A 24959-nucleotide genomic window follows, 5' to 3' on the forward strand; every position below is an offset into this window, starting at 1 on the left:
AGGTGGAGAGAGCAGTGCAAATCATTAAACAAGGCATGCTTAAAATCCAAGGTCCCACGCTGCAGGGTCGCCTGTTGTGACTGCTGTTGGCATACAGATCTCATCCGCACTCACTGACTGGGAGCCCCCCGTGCAATTGTTGATGAAAAGGACCTTAAAAACAAGGCTCTCATTAATCCTCCCAGACATGCACGAAATCGTTGAGGCAAAGCGCCATAAGCTGACTGAGTACCATGACAGAAATTCAAGGGGGAGATGGAATGAGATAGGGGACAAAGTGTTTGTACTAAACTATGGCAGGGGTCCCAAATGGCTTGCAGGGACAGTAACAGGCAAGGAAGGAAACAGGCTACTGGGAGTACAAATGGACAATGGAAAAACCTGCCGGAGGCATGTAGACCAAGTCAAAAGCAGATTTACCAACAACACTGCGGAACCAGAGGCAGACTACAATGTGGAACTCGCACCATACCTTGTGGACAGACAGAGGGAACAACCTGAGGAAAGGGCAATCCCAACAGACAGCCCAGGCGAGTCAACAGCAATCACACCAATCGAAACAGACAGCCCAGGCGAGATACCAGCAACCACACCCAAAGTAAAACAGACACCAAGGCAAACAACTGAACCACAACTCAGACGCTCCACGCGAGAGCGTAGACCGCCTGAGAGACTGAACCTATAAAGACAATAAGACCTTGGGGGAGGGTGATGTCATGTATCTTACGTTATTATATATAACTGTATCCTAACATGCTATACATGACTGTAATAAGATATGACCTGTAACCACCAGCATACCTTACCACCAGGGGTGCACTTGCAAGAGACAGGTATAGAAGGGCAGGTCTCAGGCAAGTGCAGCATTCCAGAGCTGTGAAATAAAGGTGCAGGTCCAGAGTGACCTTGACTTCACTACATGCCTCGTGTGAATCTGTACTGAGGGGACAGGACTTTACAAACACCACATCCACTGGTTATCCGTTATCCACTCTACTAGTTACATCCTCAAAAAATTCTAGAAGATTTGTCAAGCATGATTTCACTTTCATAAATCCATGTTGACTCGGTCCGATCCTGTCACTGCTTTCCAAATGCACTGCTATTACATCTTTAATAATTGATTCCAACCTTTTCCCCACTACCAGTCAGGCTAACCAGTCTATAATTCCATGTTTTCTCTCGCTCTCCTTTTTTAAAAAGTGGGGTTACTTTAGCTACCTTCTAATCCATAGGAACTAATCCAGAGTTGATAGACTGTTGGAAAATGATCACCAATGCATCCACTGTTTCTAGGGCCACTTCCTTAAGTACTGTGGGATACAGACTATCAGGCCCTGGGGATTTATCAGCCTTCAATCCCATCAATTTCCCTAACACAATTTCCTGACTAATAAGGATTTCCTTCAGTTCCTCCTTCTCACTAGACCCTCGGTCCCCTAGTATTTCCGGAAGGTTATTTGTGTGTTCCTTCGTGAAGATAGAACCAAAGTATTTGTTCAACTGGTCTGCCATTTCTTTGTTCCCCATTATAAATTCACCTGATTCTGACTGCAAGGGACATACATTTGTCTTCACTAATCTTTTTCTCTTCACATATCTATAGAAGCTTTTGCAGTCATGTTTTATGCTCCCTGCAAGCTTACCCTCATACTCTATTTTCCCCTTCCTAATTAAACCCTTTGTCCTCCTCTGCTGAATTCTAAATGTCTCCCAGTCCTCAGGTTTGCTGCTTTTTCTGGCCAATTTATATGCCTCTTCCTTGGATTTAACATTTTCCCTAATTTTCCTTGTTAGCCACGGTTGAGCCACCTTCCCCGTTTTATTTTTTATGCCAGACAGGGATGTACAATTGTTGAAGTTCATCCATGTGATCTTTAAATGTCTGCCACTGCCTATCCACCGTCAACCCTTTAAGTATCATTCGCCAGTCTATCCTTGCCAATTCACGTCTCTTACCATCAAAGTTACCTTTCTTTAAGTTCAGGACCCTAGTCTCTGACTTAACTCTGTCACTTTCCATCTTAATGAAGAATTCTACCATTTTATGGTCACTCTTCCCCAAGGGACCTCGCACATCAAGATTGCTAATTAATCCTCTCTCATTACACAACACCCAGTCTAGGATGGCCAGCTCTCTAGTTGGTTCCTCGACATATTGGTCTAGAAAACCATCCCTTATTCATTCCAGGAATTCCTCCTCCACTGTATTGCTACCAGTTTGGTTAGCCCAATCTATATGTAGATTAAAGTCACCCATGATAACTGCTGTACCTTTATTGCACGCATCCCTAATGTCCTGTTTGATGCTATCCCCAACCTCACTACTACTCTTTGATGGTCTGTACACAACTCCCACTAGTGTTTTCTGCCCTTTGGTGTTCCGCAGCTCTAACCATACAGATTCCACATCATCCAAGCTAATGTTCTTCCTTACTATTGCATTAATCTCTTTAACCAGCAACGCTACCCCATCTCCTTTTCCTTTCTGTCTATCCTTCCTGAATATTGAATACCCCTGGATGTTGACTTCCCAGCCTTGGCCACTCTGGAGCCATAATCCCAATTACATCATATCCGTTAACAGCTGTCTGCACAGTTAATTCGTCCACCTTATTACGAATGCTCCTCGCATTGAGACACAGAGCCTTCAGGCTTGTTTTTTTAACACTCGTTGTCCTTTTAGAATTAAGTTGTAATGTGGCTTTTTTTTACTTTTGCCTTGGATTTCTCTGCCCTCCACTTTTATTTTTCTCCTTTAACCTTTTGCTTCTGCTCCCTTTTTACTTCCTTCTGTCTCCCTCCATAGATTCCCATCCCCCTGCCATATTAGTTTAAACCCTCCCCAACAGCGCTAGCAAACACTCCGCCTAGGACATCGGTTCCAGTCCTGCCCAGGTGCAGAACGTCCGGTTTGTACTGGTCCCACCTCCCCCAGAACCAGTTCCAATGTCTCAGGAATTTGAATCCCTCCCGTGTGCACCACTCCTCAAGCCATGTATTCATCTTAGCTATCCTGCGATTCCGACTCTGACTAGCACGTGGTACTGGTAGCAATCCTGAGATTACTACCTTTGAGGTCCTACTTTTTAATTTCACTTCTAGCTCCCTAAATTCAGCCTAGAGGACGTCATCCCGTTTGTTATCTATATCGTTGGTACCGATATGCACCACAACAACTGGCTGATCACCCTCCCCCTCCAGAATGCCCTGCAGCCGCTCTGAGACATCCTTGATCCTTGCATATACTTATTACTTATTATTTACTGTTGTTCCTTGGTTTAAATTACTGAGCACCTCCTTCTCCCTCAACATCCAATTTGCGCTCTGTTTAGCAAGCCACTCCGCGAAGAGGATTCTTCAGCTCTCTGCCACACAGCTCCTCCTATTCCCTTCTCTGTTCTCCTCTGCGCTCCCACGCACATCGGTGAACAAAATGGCGCCAGAGGTTACCCAGAATGCACCTCGCTCAGGAATCGCCTCTATCACCGCTGCAGGGGCCTGATGCGCAGGCGCGGAGAGGGCTCGGGGCGGTTCCCACGCGTGCGCAGTGCCGCCAGTCGGGTGATGTAGACGGAGGGCGGAGAGAAGCTTCCGGAGCGGGGAGGAGGCGGCAGAGCGCAGGGGAGCGATGGAACCAGCGGGGAGGCTTTATAAACACTCGCTGTGGGCCTCGGGCCCCGAACAATAATCTCCGGCTCCGGCCTTTGCCCCGAGCGGGGCCCCCGGGGGAGGGGCAGCTGCGGGGCTTTCTACCGGGGAACGGTCGCCATCTTGCTGGGGCAGGGGCAGCAGGGCGCATGCGCGGCCTTTCCCTGGGCCAGGAACCAGGAGGAGAGAATGTTGTGAATTTCTATCCTGGACACACAGGGCTTTTGTAAAGTGCTGTTCCAGGCTGTGAGAAGGGCAGCATTTACAGACCGCAAACTCAAACCCAACATCACATCCACATCTCACACAGTCACTCCATTCATCAGGGCCTGAATATCAGCGGCCTTTCAATGTGGAAGGAGAAATGTTTGTCTCTTCTGTCTGTGGGAAAACATTTCAAACATCAGTGTGACTGGAAAAGCCCCGAGACACACACACCTGAGTGAGAGTGTTCCAGTGCACTGACTGTGGAAAGAGCTTTCACCAGTTACAGAGCCTGAAAAAACATCACACCATTCACAGTGGGGAGAAACCGTACACGTGTTCTGTGTGTGGACAAGGCTTCAACTGATCGTCCAACCTGGAGAGACACAAGGACACCCCCACCATGGAGAAACCGTGGAAATGTGAGGACTGTGGGAAGGGATGCAGTTACCCGTCTGAGCTGGAAACTCATCGACGCAGTCACACCGGGGAGAGGCCGTTCATCTGCTCCGTGTGTGGGAAAGGATTTACTCAGTCATCCAGCCTCTATACACATGAGCGAGTTCATACTGGAGAGAGGCTATTCACCTGCATTGCATGTGGGAAGGGATTTAATGCTTTATCAAACCTCCAGACACACCAGCAAGTTCACTCTGATAAGAGACCTTTTAAATGTTCTGACTGTGACAAGAACTTTAAAAGCACGAAGGATCTGCTGACACACCAACGCACTCACACTGGAGAGAGGCCATTCACCTGCTCCGAGTGTGGGAAGGGATTCACTCAGTCATCCCACCTACTGACACACCAAATTGTGCACTCTAATAACAAACCTTTTCAGTGTTCTGATTGTGAGAAGAGCTTTAAAAGTAAAAAGGATTTACTGACACACCAGCGCACTCACACCGGGGAGAGGCCGTTCACCTGCTCTGTGTGTGGGAAGGGATTCACTTGTTCATCCTACCTTCTCACACACCAACTTGTTCACACTGATAACAGGCCTTTTAAATGTTCTGACTGTGAGAAGAGCTTTAAAAGTAAACAGCACCTCCTGAAACACCATCGCATTCACAATGGGGAGAGGCCGTTCACCTGCTCCGTGTGTGGGAAGGGATTCACCCGATCATCCCACTTGTTGAGACACCAACGGATTCACACTGGGGAGAGGCCATTCGTCTGCACTGAGTGTGGGAAGGGATTCACTGATTTATCCGACCGTCTGACACACCAGCGAATTCACAGCGGGGAGAGACCGTTCACCTGCTCTGTATGTGGGAAGGGATTCACTCAGACATCCCACCTGCTGACACACAAGCGAGTTCACACCGGAGAGAGACCGTTCACCTGCTCTGTGTGTGGGAAGGGATTCACTCAGACATCCCACCTGCTGACACACCAGCGAGTTCACTCTGATAAAAGACCTTTCAAATGTTATCACTGTGAGAAGAGCTTTAAAAGCACAAATGCTCTGTTGAAACACCAACGCACTCACACTGGGGAGAGACCGTTCTCCTGCTCTGTGTGTGGGAAGAGATTCGCTGATTCATCCAACCTGCTGATTCATCAGCGAGTTCACACTGGGGAGCGACCATTCATCTGCTCTGTGTGTGGGAAGGGATTCACTCAGACATCCCACCTGCTGGCACACCAACATGTTCACACTGGGGAGTGGCCGTTCACCTGCTCTGTGTGTGGAAAGGGATTCACTGATTCATCCAACCTGCTGACACACCAGCGAGTTCACACCGGGGAAAGGCCGTTCATCTGCTTGCTGTGTGGGAAGGGATTCACTCAGTCATCCTCCTTACTGAGACACCAGCAAGTTCACAAGTGACTGCAGAGATTGGATTCTGCTGTTATTGCTGCTGTTAATCACATCCAGGACTGAACCATGTTCATTCCGGCAGTTGGAGTTTTTATCTATTGATGTTAATAACACCTGTAACTGGACTGGAGTTTAATATTCTGGATAAATGTCAAATCAGCTTTGTTTCAAACACATTTTGTGTGGATTCTGTGGTGTCTCCATGTTAAGAGGAGACCAATTGATGTCCTGTTACTGACTGCTCCATTTTTGGGCCTTTTCTCCTTACTTACTCTGGATTGTTTCAGTTCTCATCTAATTGGCCTTCTACCATTCTGGTAGTCCCATGATACGACGATATTGGAGTGTTGACCAATCACAGTAATCAGTCGCTATCAATGAGTGTACAACAGACCCAGACATGAGGCAAGGAAAACCCCAGGGATGGCGAGCTTTCGGACCCAGAGGACCAAAGTCACCTGATCCTCCCGAGCATTCTACACTTACCACACGTCACATCTCAAATTACTCTCACACTATGTCCCAAAATGACATTCTATGAATGAAATCGGTCCAATTTGCATTGAATGAATCAACACGAACTGCTTCCACTGTCTCCCGAGGGAGCCTGTCCCATAGATTGACCACTCTCACTGAAATATTGTTCCCACAGATTGGATTTAAATTTACCCCCTTCAAGCGCAGGCCGTGCCCTCTGGTTCTACTGTTCTGGACAAGGTCAAATAACTTGTGCTCAACATTATCCAGTCCCTTTAGAATCCCACAAACAGTAATCCTATCACCTCCCGACCTCTGTCCCAGTGTGAACATGCCCAGTTTACATAACTCAGACACGTTGGCTCAATACCTAGTTACATTCTCACACAAACTCTCTGATGCTTCTGTAATTGCATTAAACTGACACTTCATAGAATCACAGAATGATATAGCACAGAAGGGGGCCATTCGGCCCATCGTGCCTGTGCGGCTCTCTGAAAGAACATTCCAATTACAGAAACAAAATACTGGGGATGCTGTCAATCTGAAATCAAAACAAAATGCTGGAAATACTCAGCAGGTCAGGCAGCGTCTGTGAAAACATAGAAACATAGAAAATAGTTGCAGGAGTAGGCCATTCGGCCATTCGGCCATTCGAGCCTGCACCAGCATTCAATAAGATCATGGCTGATCATTCACCTCAGTACCCCTTTCCTGCTTTCTCTCCATACCCCTTGATCCCTTTAGCCATAAGGGCCATATCTAACTCCCTCTTGAATATATCTAATGAACTGGCATCAACAACTCTCTGCGGTAGAGAATTCCACAGGTTATCAACTCTCTGAGTGAAGCAGTTTCTCCTCATCTCAGTCCTAACTGGCTTACCCCTTATCCTTAGACTGTGCCCTCTGGTTCTGGACTTTCCCAACATCGGGAACATTCTTCCTGCATCTAACCTGTCCAGTTCCGTCAGAATTTTATATGTTTCTATGAGATCTCCTCCCACCTTCTAAACTCCAGTGAATACAGGCCCAGTCGATCCACTCTCTCCTCATATGTCAGTCCTGCCATCCTGGGAATCAGTCTGGTGAACCTTCGCTGCACTCCCTCAATAGCAAGGAGAGAGACCTTCTGTCAGAATCTTTCATCACACATTATAATTGAATCTATTACTCACTCTGGATGAAGCTTATATTGTGGTTAATAACGGAAAACTCTCTTGTTTCCCCTGATCTGATTACAGTTTCCAGTCAGTGGGTTCAGTGGAATGGAATGTTTTATCAGTGTTGTCATGGTGACCTGTCTGCAGTGAAGCTCCTGTTTGACTTTCTAACTCAGAATAAACTTCTCTCCCATAATACACATTATATCAGACGTTTCATGGCAATATATTTTATGTTAATATCTTTAAAACCTACAATGTGTTCATTTACACAAATCGTTAAATGTGGGAGGACAAGTTAATCAAGTTGTTTAAAAATGTTATCCTTGGTTTTATAAATCGGGTGTCGAGCACAAATCATTGATTAGGCTGCATTTAGAATATTGTGTCAAGTTTTGGGGCATTTTACTGTGAGGTGACTGTCAAGGCCATGGAGCGGGTGCAGTGGAGATTCACTGAGATGATAGCAGGGACAAGAGGCTTTAGTTATGGGGGGAGAGATTCGAGAAACTCGGGCTCTTCTGATTAGAACAAAAAGGATGAGGAGATGTTTAAAATGTTCGGGACACTCACTGACCCTCAGGACCTGCGTCCAGGGACAAGCTGATGGGTTTATCTTTCAGTTGAAAGGTGTGTTCATCGATGTGAGCAACTCGTGTCAGCATCAAATACATTCAGAGCAGGTACAGCACGGGTTAGATACAGAGTAAAGCTCCCCCTACACTGTCCCATCAACCACTCCCAGGGCAGGTACAGCACAGGTTAGATACAGAGTAAAGCTCCCTCTACACTGTCCCATCAAACACTCCCAGAGCAGGTACAGCACGGGGTTAGATACAGAGTAAAGCTCCCTCTACACTGTCCCATCAAACACTCCCAGGGAGGGTACAGCACAGGTTAGATACAGAGTAATGCGCCCTCTATATTGCCCAGGGCAGTCTAGAGGGAACTTTTCTGATATCTTTCTCCCCCAGACACAGATACCGAGGGACAGGGAGTGTCCGGGACATTGACATTTCTCACTCAATAAGGTATAAATTGATCCTGTACCTCTCCCCATTAATCCTGGGCTCCACACAGGTCGAATCTTGAGCCTGTTCCACCATTCAATGCGAGCACGGCTGATCTTAACTCCATCTTCCCACCTTCATTCCCAAACCCTTGGTACCCTTGCCTAACAATCTAATGCACAGTTTTGACATTTTCAGTTTTTGGGGAACAGAATTCCAGATTTGCACTCCCTTTTAAGAATATAAGAAATAGGATCAGGAGTCGGCTATACGGTCCCTCGGGCCTGCTTTTCCGCCCTATCCACATATTCTTTGATTCCTTTAGTGTCTAAAATTTGATCTCAGTCTTGATTATTCTCAATGACTGAGCATGTACAGCTACCTATGGTAGAGAATCCCAAAGATTCAAATGCTCATCTCATTCCTGAATGGCCGAATCCTTATCCTGAGACTATGACCCTAGTTCCAGCTCTCAGCATCTGTGTGAAGAAGTGCTTCCTGACCTCATTCCTGAATGGCCTCGGGCTAATTTCAAGATTCTGCCCCCTTGCTGTGGACTCCTCCACCAGAGGAAATAGTATCCCTCTCGTTACCCTATCAACTCTTTAATCATCTTAAACACCTCAATTATATCACCTCTTCGCCTTCTATATTCTAGTGAATACAAGCCTAGTCTGTGCAATCTGTCCTCATTATTTACAAATGCCACCACTCTAAGTACAGGATAGAAATTCTGTACAGTTTTAGTTTCATTGAAACATTCTTTCCTATCTAGCCCCTCCTAAGCTGCAAATCCCCCGTCCCACGCTCTCCCACTTCTCCAATCCTTGCTGTTTGAAATCCAGATACATTGGAGGATCTGAATGTTGTCCCTTTCTCTCCTGAAGGTGCTGTGTGATGGTGGAGTTTGGCCACAGTCACAGTTTCTCCTCCAGTACCTTGCCAAGTGGTCATTCTGAGCTTGTGAGCCGATACAGCGAGCTGCCATCATTTCGCCCAGGGGGAGCAGCACAGCCACCATCCTCACTGATTCTGTCTGGCAAAGCTGAGGCCTAGAGTAGCACACCAGCAACAACTTGCATTTACATAGCGCCTTTAATATAGTAAAACGTTCCGAGGCACTTCACAAGAGTGTAATCAGTCAGAAATTGACACCGAGCCAAAGAATGAGACATTAGGACAGGTGACCAAAACATAAGAACATAAGAAATAGGAGCAGGAGTAGGCCATTCGGCTCCTTGAGCCTGCTCCGGCATTCAATAAGATCATGGCTGATCTTCTACCTCTGCTCCACTTTCCTGCACTATCCCTTGATCAAAGATCATACGGCCGAGGCATCTGAAGTTGGAACGAAGGAAGTGGGAGGTTGCACAAGAGGCCAGAGTTGGAGGAGGGAAGGGGTCCCGGAGGGTGTAAGGCCGGAGGATGAGAATTTTCAAAGGTGAAGCCAACTTCATCGAGTTTTTTAATGAGGTAACAGAGAGGGTGATGCGGTTGATGTGGTGTACATGGATTTCCAAAAGGCGTTCGACACAGAGCCTATTATGTGGCACTTTGTCGAACACCTTTTGGAAATCCACATAGTCGGCTTGCCAGCAAAAGTGAGGTCCGTGGAATAAAAGGGAGAGTGGCAGCTGGGAAACTAAATGGGCTCAGTGACAGGAAATAGAGAGCAGTGGTGGACTGTAGTGTTGGACCGAAGATATACAATGGTGTTCCCCAGGGGTCGCTTCTGGGACCACTGCTTTTCTGGATATATATTAATGACTTGGACGTGGGTGTACAGGGCACAATTTCAAAATTTGCAGAGGACACAAAACTTGGAAGTATAGTGAACAGTGAGGAGGGGAGTGATAGACTTCAAATTACATAGTCAGGCTGGTAGAATGGACGGACACGTGGCAGATTAATTTAATGCAAAAACGTGTGAAATGTGAAAAGGGAGAAAGGGACATACCGAGTAATTACATGCCAGTCAGCCTAACCCTGGTGGTGGTAAAATTATTGGAAAAAATTCTGAGGGACAAGATAAATCTTCATTTCGAAAGAACGGATTAATCAAGGACAATCAGTATGGATCTGTTAAGGGAAGCTCGTGTCTGATGAACTTGATTGAATTTTTTGAGGAGGTAACAAGGAGGGTTGACGAGGGTAGTATGTTTGATATGGTGTATGTGGATTACAGCAAGGCTATTGATAAGGTTCCACATGGCAGACTGATCACAAAAGTAAAATCCCATGGAATCCAGGGCAAAGTGGCAAGTTGGATCCAAAATTGGCTCAGAGGCAGGAAGCAGAGGGTAATGGTTGATGGGTGTTTTTGTGATTAGAAGGCTGTTTCCAGTGAGGTTCCACAGGGCTCAGTACTAGGTCCCTTGCTTTTTGTGGTATTTATCAATGATTTAGACATGAATGTAGAGGGTATGATTAAGAAGTTTGCAGATGATACTAAAATCGGCTGTATGGTTGATAATGAAGAAGAAAGCTGTAGACTGCAGGAAGATAACAATGAACTGGTCAGGTGGGCAGAACAGTGGCAAATGGAATTCAATCTGGAAAAGTGTGAGGTCATGCAGTTGGGGAGGGCTAACAAGGCAAGGGAATACACTTTAAATGGTAGGACACTGAGAAGTGTAGAGGAACAAAGGGACCTTGGAGTGCATGGCCAGAGATCCCTGAAGGTCGCAGGCCAGGTGGTTAAGAAGGCATACGGAATACTTGCCTTTATTAGCTGAGGCATAGAATACAAGAGCAGGCAGGTTATGCTTGAACTGTCTAAAACACCAATTAGGCTACAGCTAGAATACTACGTGCAGTTCTGGTCACCATATTACAGGAAAGATGTGATTGCTCTAGAGAGGGTACAGAGGAGATTTATGAGGATGTTGCCTGGACTGCAGAATTATAGCTATGAGAAAAGATTGGATAGGCTGGATTTGTTTTCTTTGGAACAGAGGAGGCTGAGGGGAGACCTTATTGAGGTGTATAACATTATGAGGGGCCGAGATAGAGTGGATAGGATGGACATATTTCCCTTCACAGAGGGGTTAAGAACCAGGGGGCATAAATTTAAATTAATTGGTAGGTTATAGGGGATTTGAGGGGGAATTTCTTCACCCAGAAGGTTGTGGGGGTCTGGAACTCACTGCCTGAAAGATTGGTAGAGGCAGAAACCCTCACCACATTTAAAAAGTACTTGGATGCACACTTGAAGTGCCATAACCTGCAGGGCTATGGACCAAGAGCTGGAAAGTGGGATTAGGCTGGATAGCTCTTTGTTGGCTGCCACGGACATGGTGGGCCGAAATGGCTTCCTACTGTGCAGTAAATTTTTATGATTCTACGATGCATTTTGGTAGAAAGAATGAGGAGATATAAATTAAATGGTACAATCCTAAAAGGGTGCATGAATAGAGAGACTTGGGGGTATGTGTACATAAATCGCTGAAGATGGCAGGGCAGGTTGAGAAAGCAGTTAAAAAGGCTTACGGGATCCTGGGCTTCATAAATAGAAGCATAGAGTACAAAAGTGTGGAAATTATGAGGAACCTTTATAAAACACTGGTTCGGCCTCAACTGGAGTATCGTGTCCAATTCTGGGCACCACACTTTCGGAAGGATGTGAAGGCCTTAGAGAAGGTGCAGAAAAGATTTACAAGAATGATGCCAAGATTGAGGGACTTCAGTTATTTGGGATTGTTCTCCTTAGAGCAGAGAAGATTGAGAGGAGATTTGATAGAGGCGTTCAAAATCATGAGAGGTCTGGACAGAGTAGATCGCTTTCTCTCTAAGGCAGTCCCTCGGAGTCGAGGATGACAGAGTAGATAGAGAGAAACTGTTCCCATTGGCAGAAGGGTCGAGAACCAAAGGACACAGATTTAAGGTGATTGGCAAAAGAACCAAAGGCAACGTGAGAAAAAATGTTTTTTCCTGCAGCGAGTGGTTAAGATCTGGAATGCACAGCCGGAAAGGATGGTGGAGGCAAATTCAGTTTTATTTTTCAAAAGGGAGTTGGATAAGAATCTGAAGGAAAATAAATTGCTGGGCTACGGGAAAAGGGCAGGGGGGGAGGGACTAACTGAGAGTCAGCACGGGCTCGACAGGCCAAATGGCCTTCTTCTGTGCTGTAACCATTCTATGATCCTATTCTATGATTGTATGATTCTATGGTTGTGGGTTTAAGTCCTACTCCAGAGACTTCAGCACAAAAATCTAGGCTGACACTCTAGTGCAATACTGAGGGAGTGCTGCATTGTCGGAAGTGTCGTCTTTCAGATGAGACGTTAAACTGAAGTCCTGTCTGCTCTCTCAGGTGGACGTAAAAGATTTACTTCGAAGATGAGCGGGGGAATTATCCCCGTGTCCTGGCCAAAATTCATCCATCAATCAACATCAGTAGAAAAGATTATCTGGACAGTATTACATTGCTGTTTGTGGGAGCTTGCTGTGCACAAATTGGCTGCCTCGTTTCCGACATTACAACAGTGACTACACTTCAAAAAGTACGTCACTGGCTGTAAAACACTTAGGGACATCTGGTGGTCATGAAAGGCGCTATATAAATGCAAGTATTTATTTCTCTACATATCACAGACATGCATAATGAGGAGAAATCAATCTCTGTACCTTTAACTAACAGCGAAATGGAGCGAGGGAAATGAATGACCTTTAAACACCTGGTCTATTATGTCTGTAGTGTACTTATGAATGACTCTACGAGGCAATGTGTTGTATTCAAACTGTAGTGACCTTGGTCCTTTATTCATAACTCCAGAGTAAGGCAGCCGCATGGTGGCTCCCCTTTTATACAGTCCCTGCCACCACGGCAGGAAACCCCGGTCTCCACCAGTTGCACTCTCTAGTGGTGCTAGCATGTATATACACAGTGTAAACCTTATTGACAGTACATCAGGTAAACAAGTCTCCATCTTATGCAACTATACAGTAACTACACAGAGAGTATATCTATTGTCTGCATATATAACATCACTCTCCCCCAAGTCCTTTGTGCCAATTACCTTTGCACTATGTGCTGTGGCTTAGCTTTCCCCAGATTTAAGTGCCAATAGCCCTTGCACCTTGGCTGTGCTTTGCTTGGCTCTCTCCCTGTTAACCCCCAAGTCCTTTTGCCACAACGTTGGATAGTGGTTACTGTTATGTCTTGAATAAAGCAATGTAACTGAGTACTGTAGACGTGAGTAAGTGTGACCTTAGTCTCTTTATTCTAACTCCAGAGTGCTGGTACAGCATGGGAGGCCTGCTTATATACAGTGCTCCCAAGGGATGCTGGGATCCCTTGGGACTCCAACAAATACACCCTCTGGTGGCGGTAGAATTCTGGTTACATTGGGTTGCATACATAACATCACTCCCTCCCAAAGTCAGGGTGAGACGACCTGGGGCTTTCCGCTCCCTGGTCGATCGTCTTGGTACAAATGCAGGTGCAGGTGAGTTGGTTGGTTCTTCACTGGGCTGCTGCGCAGCTGGCCTTGCTGCGCTGTTGGGGATGCTGAGTTCAGCTTCGTGGTCAACCGTGATGTTGGTTGCCACTTGTGTGTGTATCGGAGGGTCGAAGTTGGTGGTGTCCTCTTCAGGTTGCTCGTGGCTGTCTGTGAATCGCAGTTTGGATTGGTCCAAATGCTTTCTGCAAGTTAGTCCATTTGCGAGCTTGACCTGAAACACCCTACTCCCTTCTTTGGTTATGACAATGCCGGCAAGCCATTTGGGACCATGTCCATAGTTGAGTACAAATACAGGGTCATTGACTTCAATATCATGTGACAAATTTGCGCGATCATGGTACATGCTTTGTTGATGCCTCCTGCCCTCGACGTGATTATGGAGATCAGGGTGGATGAGAGAGCCTTGTTTTGAGCGCCCTTTTCAAGAGCAGCTCAGCTGGGGGAACCCGGTGAGCGAGTGGGGTCTAGTGCACATGACCATGACCACAAACTTAGCGGTGCCTCCCTGGATGCATTGCTCAATTGAGAGCAAATGTTGCATTGGTGCATGCAAGACTCCAAGTCTGAGTTGATGCCGGGCCACAACACATGGAATCTGGCTGTAGCTTTCATCATTACTATGCCTGGGTGGGTACTGTGTAGGTCGCGTATGAACATTTCCCTGCCTTTCTTGGGCAAAACCACGCGATTACTCCACAAAAGACAGTCCACCTGTATGGACATTTCGTCTTTATGCCGCTGGAACAGCTTGATCTCTTCATGCATCTCTGCTGGGATGCTGGACCAGCTCCCATGGAGGACACAGTTTTTTACCAGGGACAATAAAGGATCCTGGCTGGTCCAGGTCCTCATTTGGTGGGTCGTAACGGATGACTTTTCGTTTTCAAATGCTTCCATCACCAAGAGCAAGTCTGCAGACTGTGCCATTTCCACCCCGGCGGTGGGCAACGGTAGCCAACCGAGGGTGTCAGTGCAGTTCTCTGTGCCTGGCCTGTGGCGAATTATGCAGACAGCGTGAGCGCCCATCTTTGGATGCGAGCAGAGGCAGTGGCAGTGGTATTGATACCTTTGCTGTCTGAGAATAGCGATATGAGCGGCTTATGGTCAGTTTCTAACTCGAACTTAAGCCCAAACATACTTATGCATTTTTTTTACCCCATAATCGCATGCCAGAGCTTTTTTTTCAATCATGCTGTCGGCCCTTTCGGCCTTGGACAAGCTCCTGGACACATATGCGACTGGTTGCAATGTTCCCGATTCATTTGCTTGTTGTAACACACACCCAACCCCGTACGAAGACGCATCTCAAGCTAGCACTAAACGTTTACAAGGACCATACAGGACAAGCAGTTTGTTGGACCATAACAGATTTCGGGCTTTCTCAAAAGCTGTCTCTTGTGCTTTCCCCCATACCCAGTCATCTCCCTTGCATAGCAACACATGTAGGGGTTCTAGCAAGGTGCTTAACCCGGGTAGGAAACTATCAAAATAATTGAGGATTCCCAGGAACGACCACAGCTCCGTCACGTTCTGTGGTCTCTGCGCATTCTGGATGGCCTCCATCTTGGCGTCTGCTGTGATTCCTCTCCCTAAGAACTCAACCTCTGGTGGCAGGAAAACACACTTTGAGCGTTTCAACCTGAGTCCCACATGATCTAGCCAACTTAGAATCGTTTCCAGGTTCTGCAAGTGTTTGATGGTGTCCCGACCTGTGATCAATATGTCGTCCTGGAAAACCACGGTGCGCGGAACCGACTTTGGCAGACTCTCCATCTTCCTTTGAAAAATAGCCGTGGCCGATCGAATCCCAAACGGACATCTATTGTAGATGAACAGACCTTTGTGCGTGTTGATGCAGGTGAGGCCTTTCGAAGATTCCGCCAGCTCCTGTGTCATGTAGGCCAAGGTCAGGTCCAACTTGGTGAACGTCTTTCCTCCAGCCAGCGTCGCAAATAGGTCGTCTGCCTTGGGTAGCAGGTACTGGTCCTGCAGCAAAAAATGGTTAATCGTTACTTTATAGTCCCCACAAATTCTGACCATGCCATCGCCCTTCAGAACCGGAACAATCAGACTGGCCCATTCACTGACCTCCACCAGCGCGATGATGCCCTCGCGTTGCAGCCTGTCCAGCTCGATCTCCACTTTCACTCGCATCATGTATGGCACTGCCCGTGCCTTGTGGTGGATGGGTCGTGTACCGGGAATCAAATGGATCTGCACCTTCATTCCCGAGAAACCTCCGATGCCTGGCTCAAACAACGACGGAAACTTGCTCAGAACCTGGGCACATGAGCCGTCGTCGACGGACGAAAGCACTCAGATGTCATCCCAGTTCCAGCAGATTTTTCCCAGCCAGTTTCTGCCAAACAATATGGGCCCATCTCCTGGCACTATCCATAGTGGTAGTTCGTGCACTGCTCCATCATAGGAGACTTTTACTGCTGCGCTGTCAATTACAGGGATCAGCTCTTTAGTGTAAGTTCTCAGCTTGGTATGAATAGGGCTCAGCTTGGGCCTGTGTGCCTTGTTGCTCCACAGCCTGTCGAAGGCCTTTTTGCTCAGGATGGACTGACTTGCACCCGTGTCCAATTCCATGGATACTGGAATTTCGTTCAGTTCAACTTTTAACATGATCGGTGGACATTTCGTGGTGAAGATGTGTACCCCGTACACTTCTGCCTCCTTGATTTGAGTCTCTAGTTCAGTTTGATCCACCATGGATCGATCTTTCTCTGCAACGTGGTGGTTTGCAGGGCTTGCAGCTTGTCTGGAGATGTCCCATTGTTCCACAGCCTTTGCACACATAGTGTTTGAAGCGGCATTGATGGGCTCGATGATCACCTCTGCAGCGCCAACAAGGTGTCAATTGCCTCGCATTAACGCTTGATGGCAGACTCTGAGTCATCTGAGGTCGTGCAGCTGCAGGCGTTCTGCCACATGCATTCCTGCCTGAAAACGACGTTACTTTGTGTACATTACTTGCTGAAACATCTTTATGCTGCAAAATTTGTTTGGTGTTATACAAACATAGAAACATAGAAAATAGGTGCAGGAGTAGGCCATTCGGCCCTTCTAGCCTGCACCGCCATTCAATGAGTTCATGGCTGAACATGCAACTTCAGTACCCCATTCCTGCTTTCTCACCATACCCCTTGATTCCCCTAGTAGTAAGGACTTCATCTAACTCCTTTTTTAATATATTTAGTGAATTGGCCTCAACAACTTTCTGTGGTAGAGAATTCCACAGGTTCACCACTCTCTGGGTGAAGAAATTCCTCCTCATCTCGGTCCTAAATGGCTTCCCCCTTATCCTCAGACTGTGTCCCCTGGTTCTGGACTTCCCCAACATTGGGAACATTCTTCCTGCATCTAACCTGTCTAACCCCATCAGAATTTTAAACATTTCTATGAGGTCCTCTCTCATTCTTCTGAACTCCAGTGAATACAAGCCCAGTTGATCCAGTCTTTCTTGATGGGTCAGTCCCGCCATCCCGGGAATCAGTCTGGTGAACCTTCGCTGCACTCCCTCAATAGCAAGAATGTCCTTCCTCAGGTTAGGAGACCAAAACTGTACACAATACTCCAGGTGTGGCCTCACCAAGGCCCTGTACAATTGTAGCAACACCTCCCTGCCCCTGTACTCAAATCCCCTCGCTATGAAGGCCAACATGCCATTTGCTTTCTTAACCGCCTGCTGTACCTGCATGCCAGCCTTCAATGACTGATGTACCATGACACCCAGGTCTCTTTGCACCTCCCCTTTTCCTAATCTGTCACCATTCAGATAATAGTCTGTCTCTCTGTTTTTACCACCAAAGTGGATAACCTCACATTTATCCACATTATACTTCATCTGCCATGCATTTGCCCACTCACCTATCCTATCCAAGTCGCTCTGCAGCCTCATAGCATCCTCCTCGCAGCTCACACTGCCACCCAACTTAGTGTCATCTGCAAATTTGGATATACTACATTTAATCCCCTCGTCTAAATCATTAATGTACAGTGTAAACAGCTGGGGCCCCAGCACAGAACCTTGCGGTACCCCACGAGTCACTGCCTGCCATTCTGAAAAGTACCCATTTACTCCTACTCTTTGCTTCCTGTCTGACAACCAGTTCTCAATCCATGTCAGCACACTACCCCCAATCCCATGTGCTTTAACTTTGCACATTAATCTCTTGTGTGGGACCTTGCCAAAAGCCTTCTGAAAGTCCAAATATACCACATCAACTGGTTCTCCCTTGTCCACTCTACTGGAAACATCCTCAAAAAATTCCAGAAGATTTGTCAAGCATGATTTCCCTTTCACAAATCCATGCTGACTTGGACCTATCATATTACCTCTTTCCAAATGCACTGCTATGACATCCTTAATAATTGATTCCATCATTTTACCCACTACCGATGTCAGGCTGACCGGTCTATAATTCCCTGTTTTCTCTCTCCCTCCTTTTTTAAAAAGTGGGGTTACATTGGCTACCCTCCACTCCATAGGAACTGATCCAGAGTCAATGGAATGTTGGAAAATGACTGTCAATGCATCCACTATTTCCAAGGCCACCTCCTTAAGTACTCGGGGATGCAGTCCATCAGGCCCTGGGGATTTATCGGCCTTCAATCCCATCAATTTCCCCAACACAATTTCCCGACTAATAAGGATTTCCCTCAGTTCCTCCTCCTTACTAGACCCTCCGACCCCTTTTATATCCGAAAGGTTGTTTGTGTCCTCCTCAGTGAATACCGAACCAAAGTACTTGTTCAATTGGTCCGCCATTTCTTTGTTCCCCGTTATGACTTCCCCTGATTCTGACTGCAGGGGACCTACATTTGTCTTTACTAACCTTTTTCTCTTTACATATCTATAGAAACTTTTGCAATCCGTCTTAATGTTCCCTGCAAGCTTCTTCTCGTACTCCATTTTCCCTGCCCTAATCAAACCCTTTGTCCTCCTCTGCTGAGTTCTAAATTTCTCCCAGTTCCCGGGTTCGCTGCTATTTCTGGCCAATTTGTATGCCACTTCCTTGGCTTTAATGCTATCCCTGATTTCCCTTGATAGCCATGGTTGAGCCACCTTCCCTTTTTTATTTTTACGCCAGACAGGAATGTACAATTGTTGTAGTTCATCCATGCGGTCTCTAAATGTCTGCCATTGCCCATCCACAGTCAACCCCTTCAGTATCATTCGTCAATCTATCCTAGCCAATTCACGCCTCATACCTTCAAAGTTACCCTTCTGGACCATGGTCTCTGAATTAACTGTTTCATTCTCCATCCTAATGCAGAATTCCACCATATTATGGTCACTCTTCCCCAAGGGGTCTCGCACAATGAGATTGCTAATTAATCCTCTCTCATTACACAACACCCAGTCGAAGATGGCCTCCCCCCTAGTTGGTTCCTCGATATATTGGTCTAAAAAACCATCCCTTATGCATTCCAGGAAATCCTCCTCCACCGTATTGCTTCCAGTTTGGTTAACCCAATCTATGTGCATATTAAAGTCACCCATTATAACTGCTGCACCTTTATTGCACGCACCCCTAATTTCATGTTTGATGCCCTCCCCAACATCACTACTACTGTTTGGAGGTCTGTACACAACTCCCACTAACGTTTTTTGCCCTTTGGTATTCTGCAGCTCTACCCATATAGATTCCACATCATCCAAGCAAATGTCCTTCCGAACTATTGCCTTAATTTGCTCCTTAACCAGCAATGCTACCCCACCTCCTTTTCCTTTTATTCTATCTTTCCTGAATGTTGAATACCCCTGGATGTTGAGTTCCCAGCCCTGATCATCCTGGAGCCACGTCTCCGTAATCCCAATCACATCATATTTGTTAACATCTATTTGCACAGTTAATTCATCCACCTTATTGCGGATACTCCTTGCATTAAGACACAAAGCCTTCAGGCTTGTTTTTTTAACACCCTTTGTCCTTTTAGAATTTTGCTGTACAGTGGCCCTTTTTGTTCTTTGCCTTGGGTTTCTCTGCCCTCCACTTTTCCTCATCTCCTTTCTGTCTTTTGCTTTTGCCTCCTTTTTGTTTCCCTCTGTCTCCCTGCATTGGTTCCCATCCCCCTGCCATATTAGTTTAAATCCTACCCAACAGTACTAGCAAACATTCCCCCTAGGACATTGGTTCCGGTCCTGCCCAGGTGCAGACCGTCCGGTTTGTACTGGTCCCACCTCCCCCAGAACCGGTTCCAATGCCCCAGGAATTTGAATCCCTCCCTGCTGCACCACTGCTCAAGCCACGTATTCATCTGCGCTATCCTGCGATTCCTACTCTGACTATCACGTGGCACTGGTAGCAATCCCGAGATTACTACTTTTGAGGTCCTACTTTTTAATTTAACTCCTAGCTCCTTAAATTCGTTTCGTAGGACCTCATCCCTTTTTTTACCTATGTCGTTGGTACCAATGTGCACCATGACAACTGGCTGTTCTCCCTCCCTTTTTAGAATGTCCTGCACCCGCTCCGAGACATCCTTGACCCTTGCACCAGGGAGGCAACATACCATCCTGGAGTCTCGGTTGCGGCCGCAGAAACGCCTATCTATTCCCCTCACCATTGAATCCCCAATCACTTGCTCTTCCACTCTTTTTCCTGCCCTCCTGTGCAGCAGAGCCAGCCATGGTGCCATGAACTTGGCTGCTGCTGCCCTCCCCTGATGAGTCATCCCCCTCAACAGTACTCAAAGCAGTGTATCTGTTTTGCAGGGGGATGACCACATGGGACTCCTGCACTACCTTCCTTGCACTGCTCTTCCTGTTGGTCTTCCATTCCCTATCTGGCTGTGGACCCTTTCCCTGTGGTACGACCAACTCGCTACACGTGATACTCACGTCATCTCAGCATCGTGGATGCTCCAGAGTGAATCCACCCTCAGCTCCAACTCCGCAACGCGGACCGTCAGGAGCTTGAGGTGGATACACTTCCTGCAGATATAGTCGTCAGGGACACTGGTGTCGTCCCTGAGTTCCCACATGGTACAGGAGGAGCATAACACCTGACCGAGCTCTCCTGCCATGACTTATTGCTGGTGGACATAAATGCCTGTGCTATCGTTCTAGCTTTGCTCAGGTTTAGTGTTTCAACAGTCAATAGTTTGCGAAGGATAACCTCATGGCCAATGCCAAGCACAAAAAGTCTCTTAGCATTTGCTCCAGGAATCCATCGAATTCGCAATGTCCTGCAAGACGCCTTGGTTCGGCGATGTAGCTCGTTACTTCCTGGCCTTCAGACCGTTGACTTGTGTAAAATCGATACCTTGCCATCAGAACGCTCTCCTTTGGATTTAGGTGCTCCCGGCCCAGCGTACAGTTCTTCATACGATTTGGTTGTTGGTTTCACCGAAGCAAGAAGATTCACCATGAGGCCGTAGGTTGTTGCCCCGCAGACGGTGAGGTGGAGCGCCCTTTGTTTGGCAGCTTTCACACTCCTTTCCAGCTCATTGGCCACAAAGTATTGGTTGAGTCACTCCACGAAGGCCTCCCAATTGTCCTCTTCTGAGAATTTCTCCAGGATACCAAAAGTTATCTTCATTTTCGCGTGATGGTTCGTTATCTCGTCGCCAGTTATTATGTCTTGAATAAAGCAATGTGATTGAGTACTGTAGATGTGAGTGAGTGTTGACCTTAGTCTCTTCATTCTAACTCCAGAGTGCTGGTACAGCATGGGAGGACTGCTTATATACAGTGCTCCCAAGGGATGTTGGGATCCCTTGGGACTCCACCAGACACGCCCTCTGGTGGCGGTAGAATGCTGGTTACATAAGGTTGCATACATAACATTTACCAGTTTGGATGGTTCGATGATGCAGTGGAGGTTCCAGTGGGTTCTGGGTGTGATCCATGTGGGTGTCCATGGCTACATACATCCATTTCCCCCACCCGTCCCACCCCCCACAGCGAGATCATCCAGCTGGCCCGTTACATTAACATATAGGATCAGACATAGTGCAAGTTCAAAGAAAGGTACTTTTTACAATTTGTATCATGACACCTTGGTTCAGTGACTTACATTCATTACGTTTTACTGTCGTGCGCCAGGATTGGGTAGATTGCATTCGTGGTTCAGTCATGGTCAGTACTGAGGTAGCAGTACAGGTATGCGAGGAAGCTAGTTCCAGAGCAACCGGACGGGGTCCTAGTTGTCTGATGGCGGCGCTGCGCTCCCTGCTAGCGGGGTGGGCTTGGTTCGCTCACCTTGCCAGGACTCAGGGCCTTTGCCGTTGCCTAGTGGTGGGCAGAGCCACAGATGTGTGTGGCCTCCCTGTCCTCCTTTGAGGGCTGCACAATCTTCTGCCTGCTCTCTAACGGTGTTGGGAACTTGGCTGTTCCAGGTCCCATTTGGGGAACTCATTAGTTCTGACCTTTCACTCCCGGACATGGCCGAGGTAGCAACTGGGTCTGGGGGCTGCGCCGTCTCCACCCGGGTGGTGGGCAACGGCAGCCGACTGCGTGTATTGGCGCTGTTTTCGTTTCCAGGTCTGTGGCGAATGGTGCCATCAGGTGCCTGCAGCGTGGGATAGTCCTGGGGCAGGGTATCAGGACCTGTGCCTTCACCCTCTTGAGGTTGCTGGCCTATAACTTGTGGGGACACCTGGGGCAGGGCATCAGGATTAGCACCTTTACCCTCCCGAATTTGATCGCTTGCTACTTTTGGGTCACTCTATTCCCGACATCTCGCAACAACATTTTGTTCACAATCTTAAACAGTTCGTTACATTGATTGCCATGCATACAATTTCTCTTTAAGTTCAATTGGTTGCAGGTCTCCTTTAAGTAAATCCTGCTGGCTTTACCCCAATTAAATCCTTTGTTAGACAGCACATGTTGGTCCCTCAGTGTTGCACCTCGTGGTCTGGCCGCGGTCATCTTTTTTTTCCACCACGCTGCCCCTCGCTGCAGCAGGGACACCACCTTGCCTCGGTCCTCGAGGTCGACTGCCTTGATTCTTCTCTCCCGTGATTCTGCCACAAAAGCTGGAAGAGTTGCTGTGAATTCAATCTTCCTCCCCAGGAGTCCTGCCACTGGAGCCAGGAAGGTACTTTTAGGTCGTTCCGGTTGGATCATTGCCACACGGTCGTGATGGATGGTCTGTGCCTCAGGTGCTGCGTTGGTCTGTTCTCTGGTGCCTGGCCCAAGCGAAGATGAGGTTTGGCTCTGCCTCTGAGCATGGGAGACATCGATTGCTGGAGTGAAGAGGTCTTCCCATTTCCACTGGATCTTCCCCATCCACCTTCTTCCGAGTAGCATTGGACCATCACCTGCAACAATCCAAAGAGGTAACTTGTGCACCACGCCATTATGGATTACACTTACATCCGCACTACCAAGGGCTGGGATCAGCTCCTTGGTGTAGGTGCGCAACTTTTCCTGTACTGGAACCAGTTCGGATCGTTTTTCATTCCATAGCCTCTCAAAGGCATCCTGGCTCATCACTGACTGGCTCGCTCCCGTGTCCACTTCCATGAAGACTGGAACACCGTTTATCTCGACTTCCATCTTCACTGGAGGACAATCGGTGGTGCAGATATACACTCCATACATTTCTTCTTGGGGCTGAGCTGCCTCTCTGGCCAAATCATCATACTCCCCACTAGATTCAAAGTCATCTACTAACTCCTCTGCTCGACGGTGAGTCGTATTTCTTTTACACATACACTGGAGGTGGCCCTTCATGTTACAGGCTTTGTATACATACTCAGCAAACCGACACTGGTGAGCCCTATGGTTTCATCCACAACGCCAGCATGGTGCTACTCGATTAGTACCCCTCGGTGGACTCTGAGCTCTGGAACCCTGGGGTCTGTGCTCTCTGCCCTGGGCAGTGCCATGTTCTACAGTCCTGCCTGTGAAAGGCACCATTCTGCGTACATTACTTGCCGAGTTTGAGTCCACAGGATGAATAATTTGCTTGGTGCTGCAGGTCGAGGTCATGAATGCCTGTCTGATGCTGATGGCCTTCTGCAGGTTGACTGTGGTGTCGACAGATAATAGTTTGTGAAGGAGGCCATCGTGGCCAATTCCTATAACGAAGATGTCTCACACTGCTTTGTTGAGGTGCGTGCCAAAATCACATGGCGCTGCAAGTCTCCTGAGGTCCGCAGCATATTTTGCAATCTCCTGGCCCTCAGGTCTGCGGTGAATGTAGAATCTGTGCCAGGCCTTGAGGATGCTCTCTTTTGGTTTTAGTTGCTCGCGAATTAGTTCAGTCAGCTCAACGTATGTCTTATCCTTGGCTTTCGTGGGTGCCAGCAAGTCCCTGACGAAGCGGTAGACCTTGGGCCCACAACTGGTCAGCTGTATAGCCTTGCGCTTCTCCGCCAATGCATCCTTCTCCCCTGCCAGGTCGTTTGCCACGTAATATACCTCAAGCCTGTCCGTGAAAGCATCCCAATCATCACCCTCCGCGAAGACTTTTAGTGTGCCAAAGATAGCCATACTCGCGTGAAAGTCCGTATTCTCGTCGCCAGTTATTATGCCTGTAGTGTACTTATGAATGACTCCATGAGGCAATGCATTGTACTCAAACTGTAGTGATCTTGGTCCTTTACTCATAACTCCAAAGTGAGGCAGCCGCATGGTGGCTCCCCTTTTATACAGCCCCTGCCACCAGGGCAGGAAACCCCGATCTCCACCAGTTGAACCCTCTAGTGGTGCCAGCATGTATATACACAGTGTAAACCTTATTGACATACATCAGGTAAACCAGTCTCCATCTTATGCAACTATACAGTGACTACACAGAGAGTATATCTATAGTCTGCATATATAACATGGTCCACTTGGCACTGGAGTATCCCCCTCCTTCACCACCCAGCCCCCCACCCCGCAACCCCCACCTCCTCCTATCGAGGCCAGAATCTTGTGCAGGCCCAGCCCAGGTGTAGGTTGCCTTCCCTGAAGGATATCAGTGAAACAGTTGGGTTTTTACGACAATCCAGCAGCTTTCTTCGTCACTTTTTTCTCGTGCCAGCCCCACAAATGACCAGATTCATTAAACCCAATTTCACAAGCTGCCTCTTTTTGTGGGTTCCCTCTCACGCTCTCTTTCCTCATTTTGTAATTCATTTTAAAGGGTACAGAGAACAATCACATCAAGGTCTGACAGTCGCTCAATTCATCGGGACCTGTATATCATCAACGTTTAAAC

At 47.4% G+C, this 24959-nt stretch overlaps 1 protein-coding gene across 1 annotated transcript; it reads left to right on the forward strand.

Moving 5' to 3' along the window:
- Positions 1-3574: 3574 nt before the first annotated feature.
- On the forward strand, positions 3575-7534 carry LOC139232565 (zinc finger protein 84-like). Its single transcript, XM_070862994.1, has one exon. It carries the CDS (start codon positions 4259-4261, stop codon positions 5687-5689), a length of 1431 nt encoding a protein of 476 aa, XP_070719095.1. The 5' UTR covers positions 3575-4258; the 3' UTR covers positions 5690-7534.
- Positions 7535-24959: the final 17425 nt, after the last annotated feature.

The sequence above is a fragment of the Pristiophorus japonicus genome, chromosome 20 (assembly GCF_044704955.1).
Source record: "Pristiophorus japonicus isolate sPriJap1 chromosome 20, sPriJap1.hap1, whole genome shotgun sequence".
In the NCBI taxonomy this organism is placed as follows: Eukaryota; Metazoa; Chordata; class Chondrichthyes; family Pristiophoridae; genus Pristiophorus; species Pristiophorus japonicus.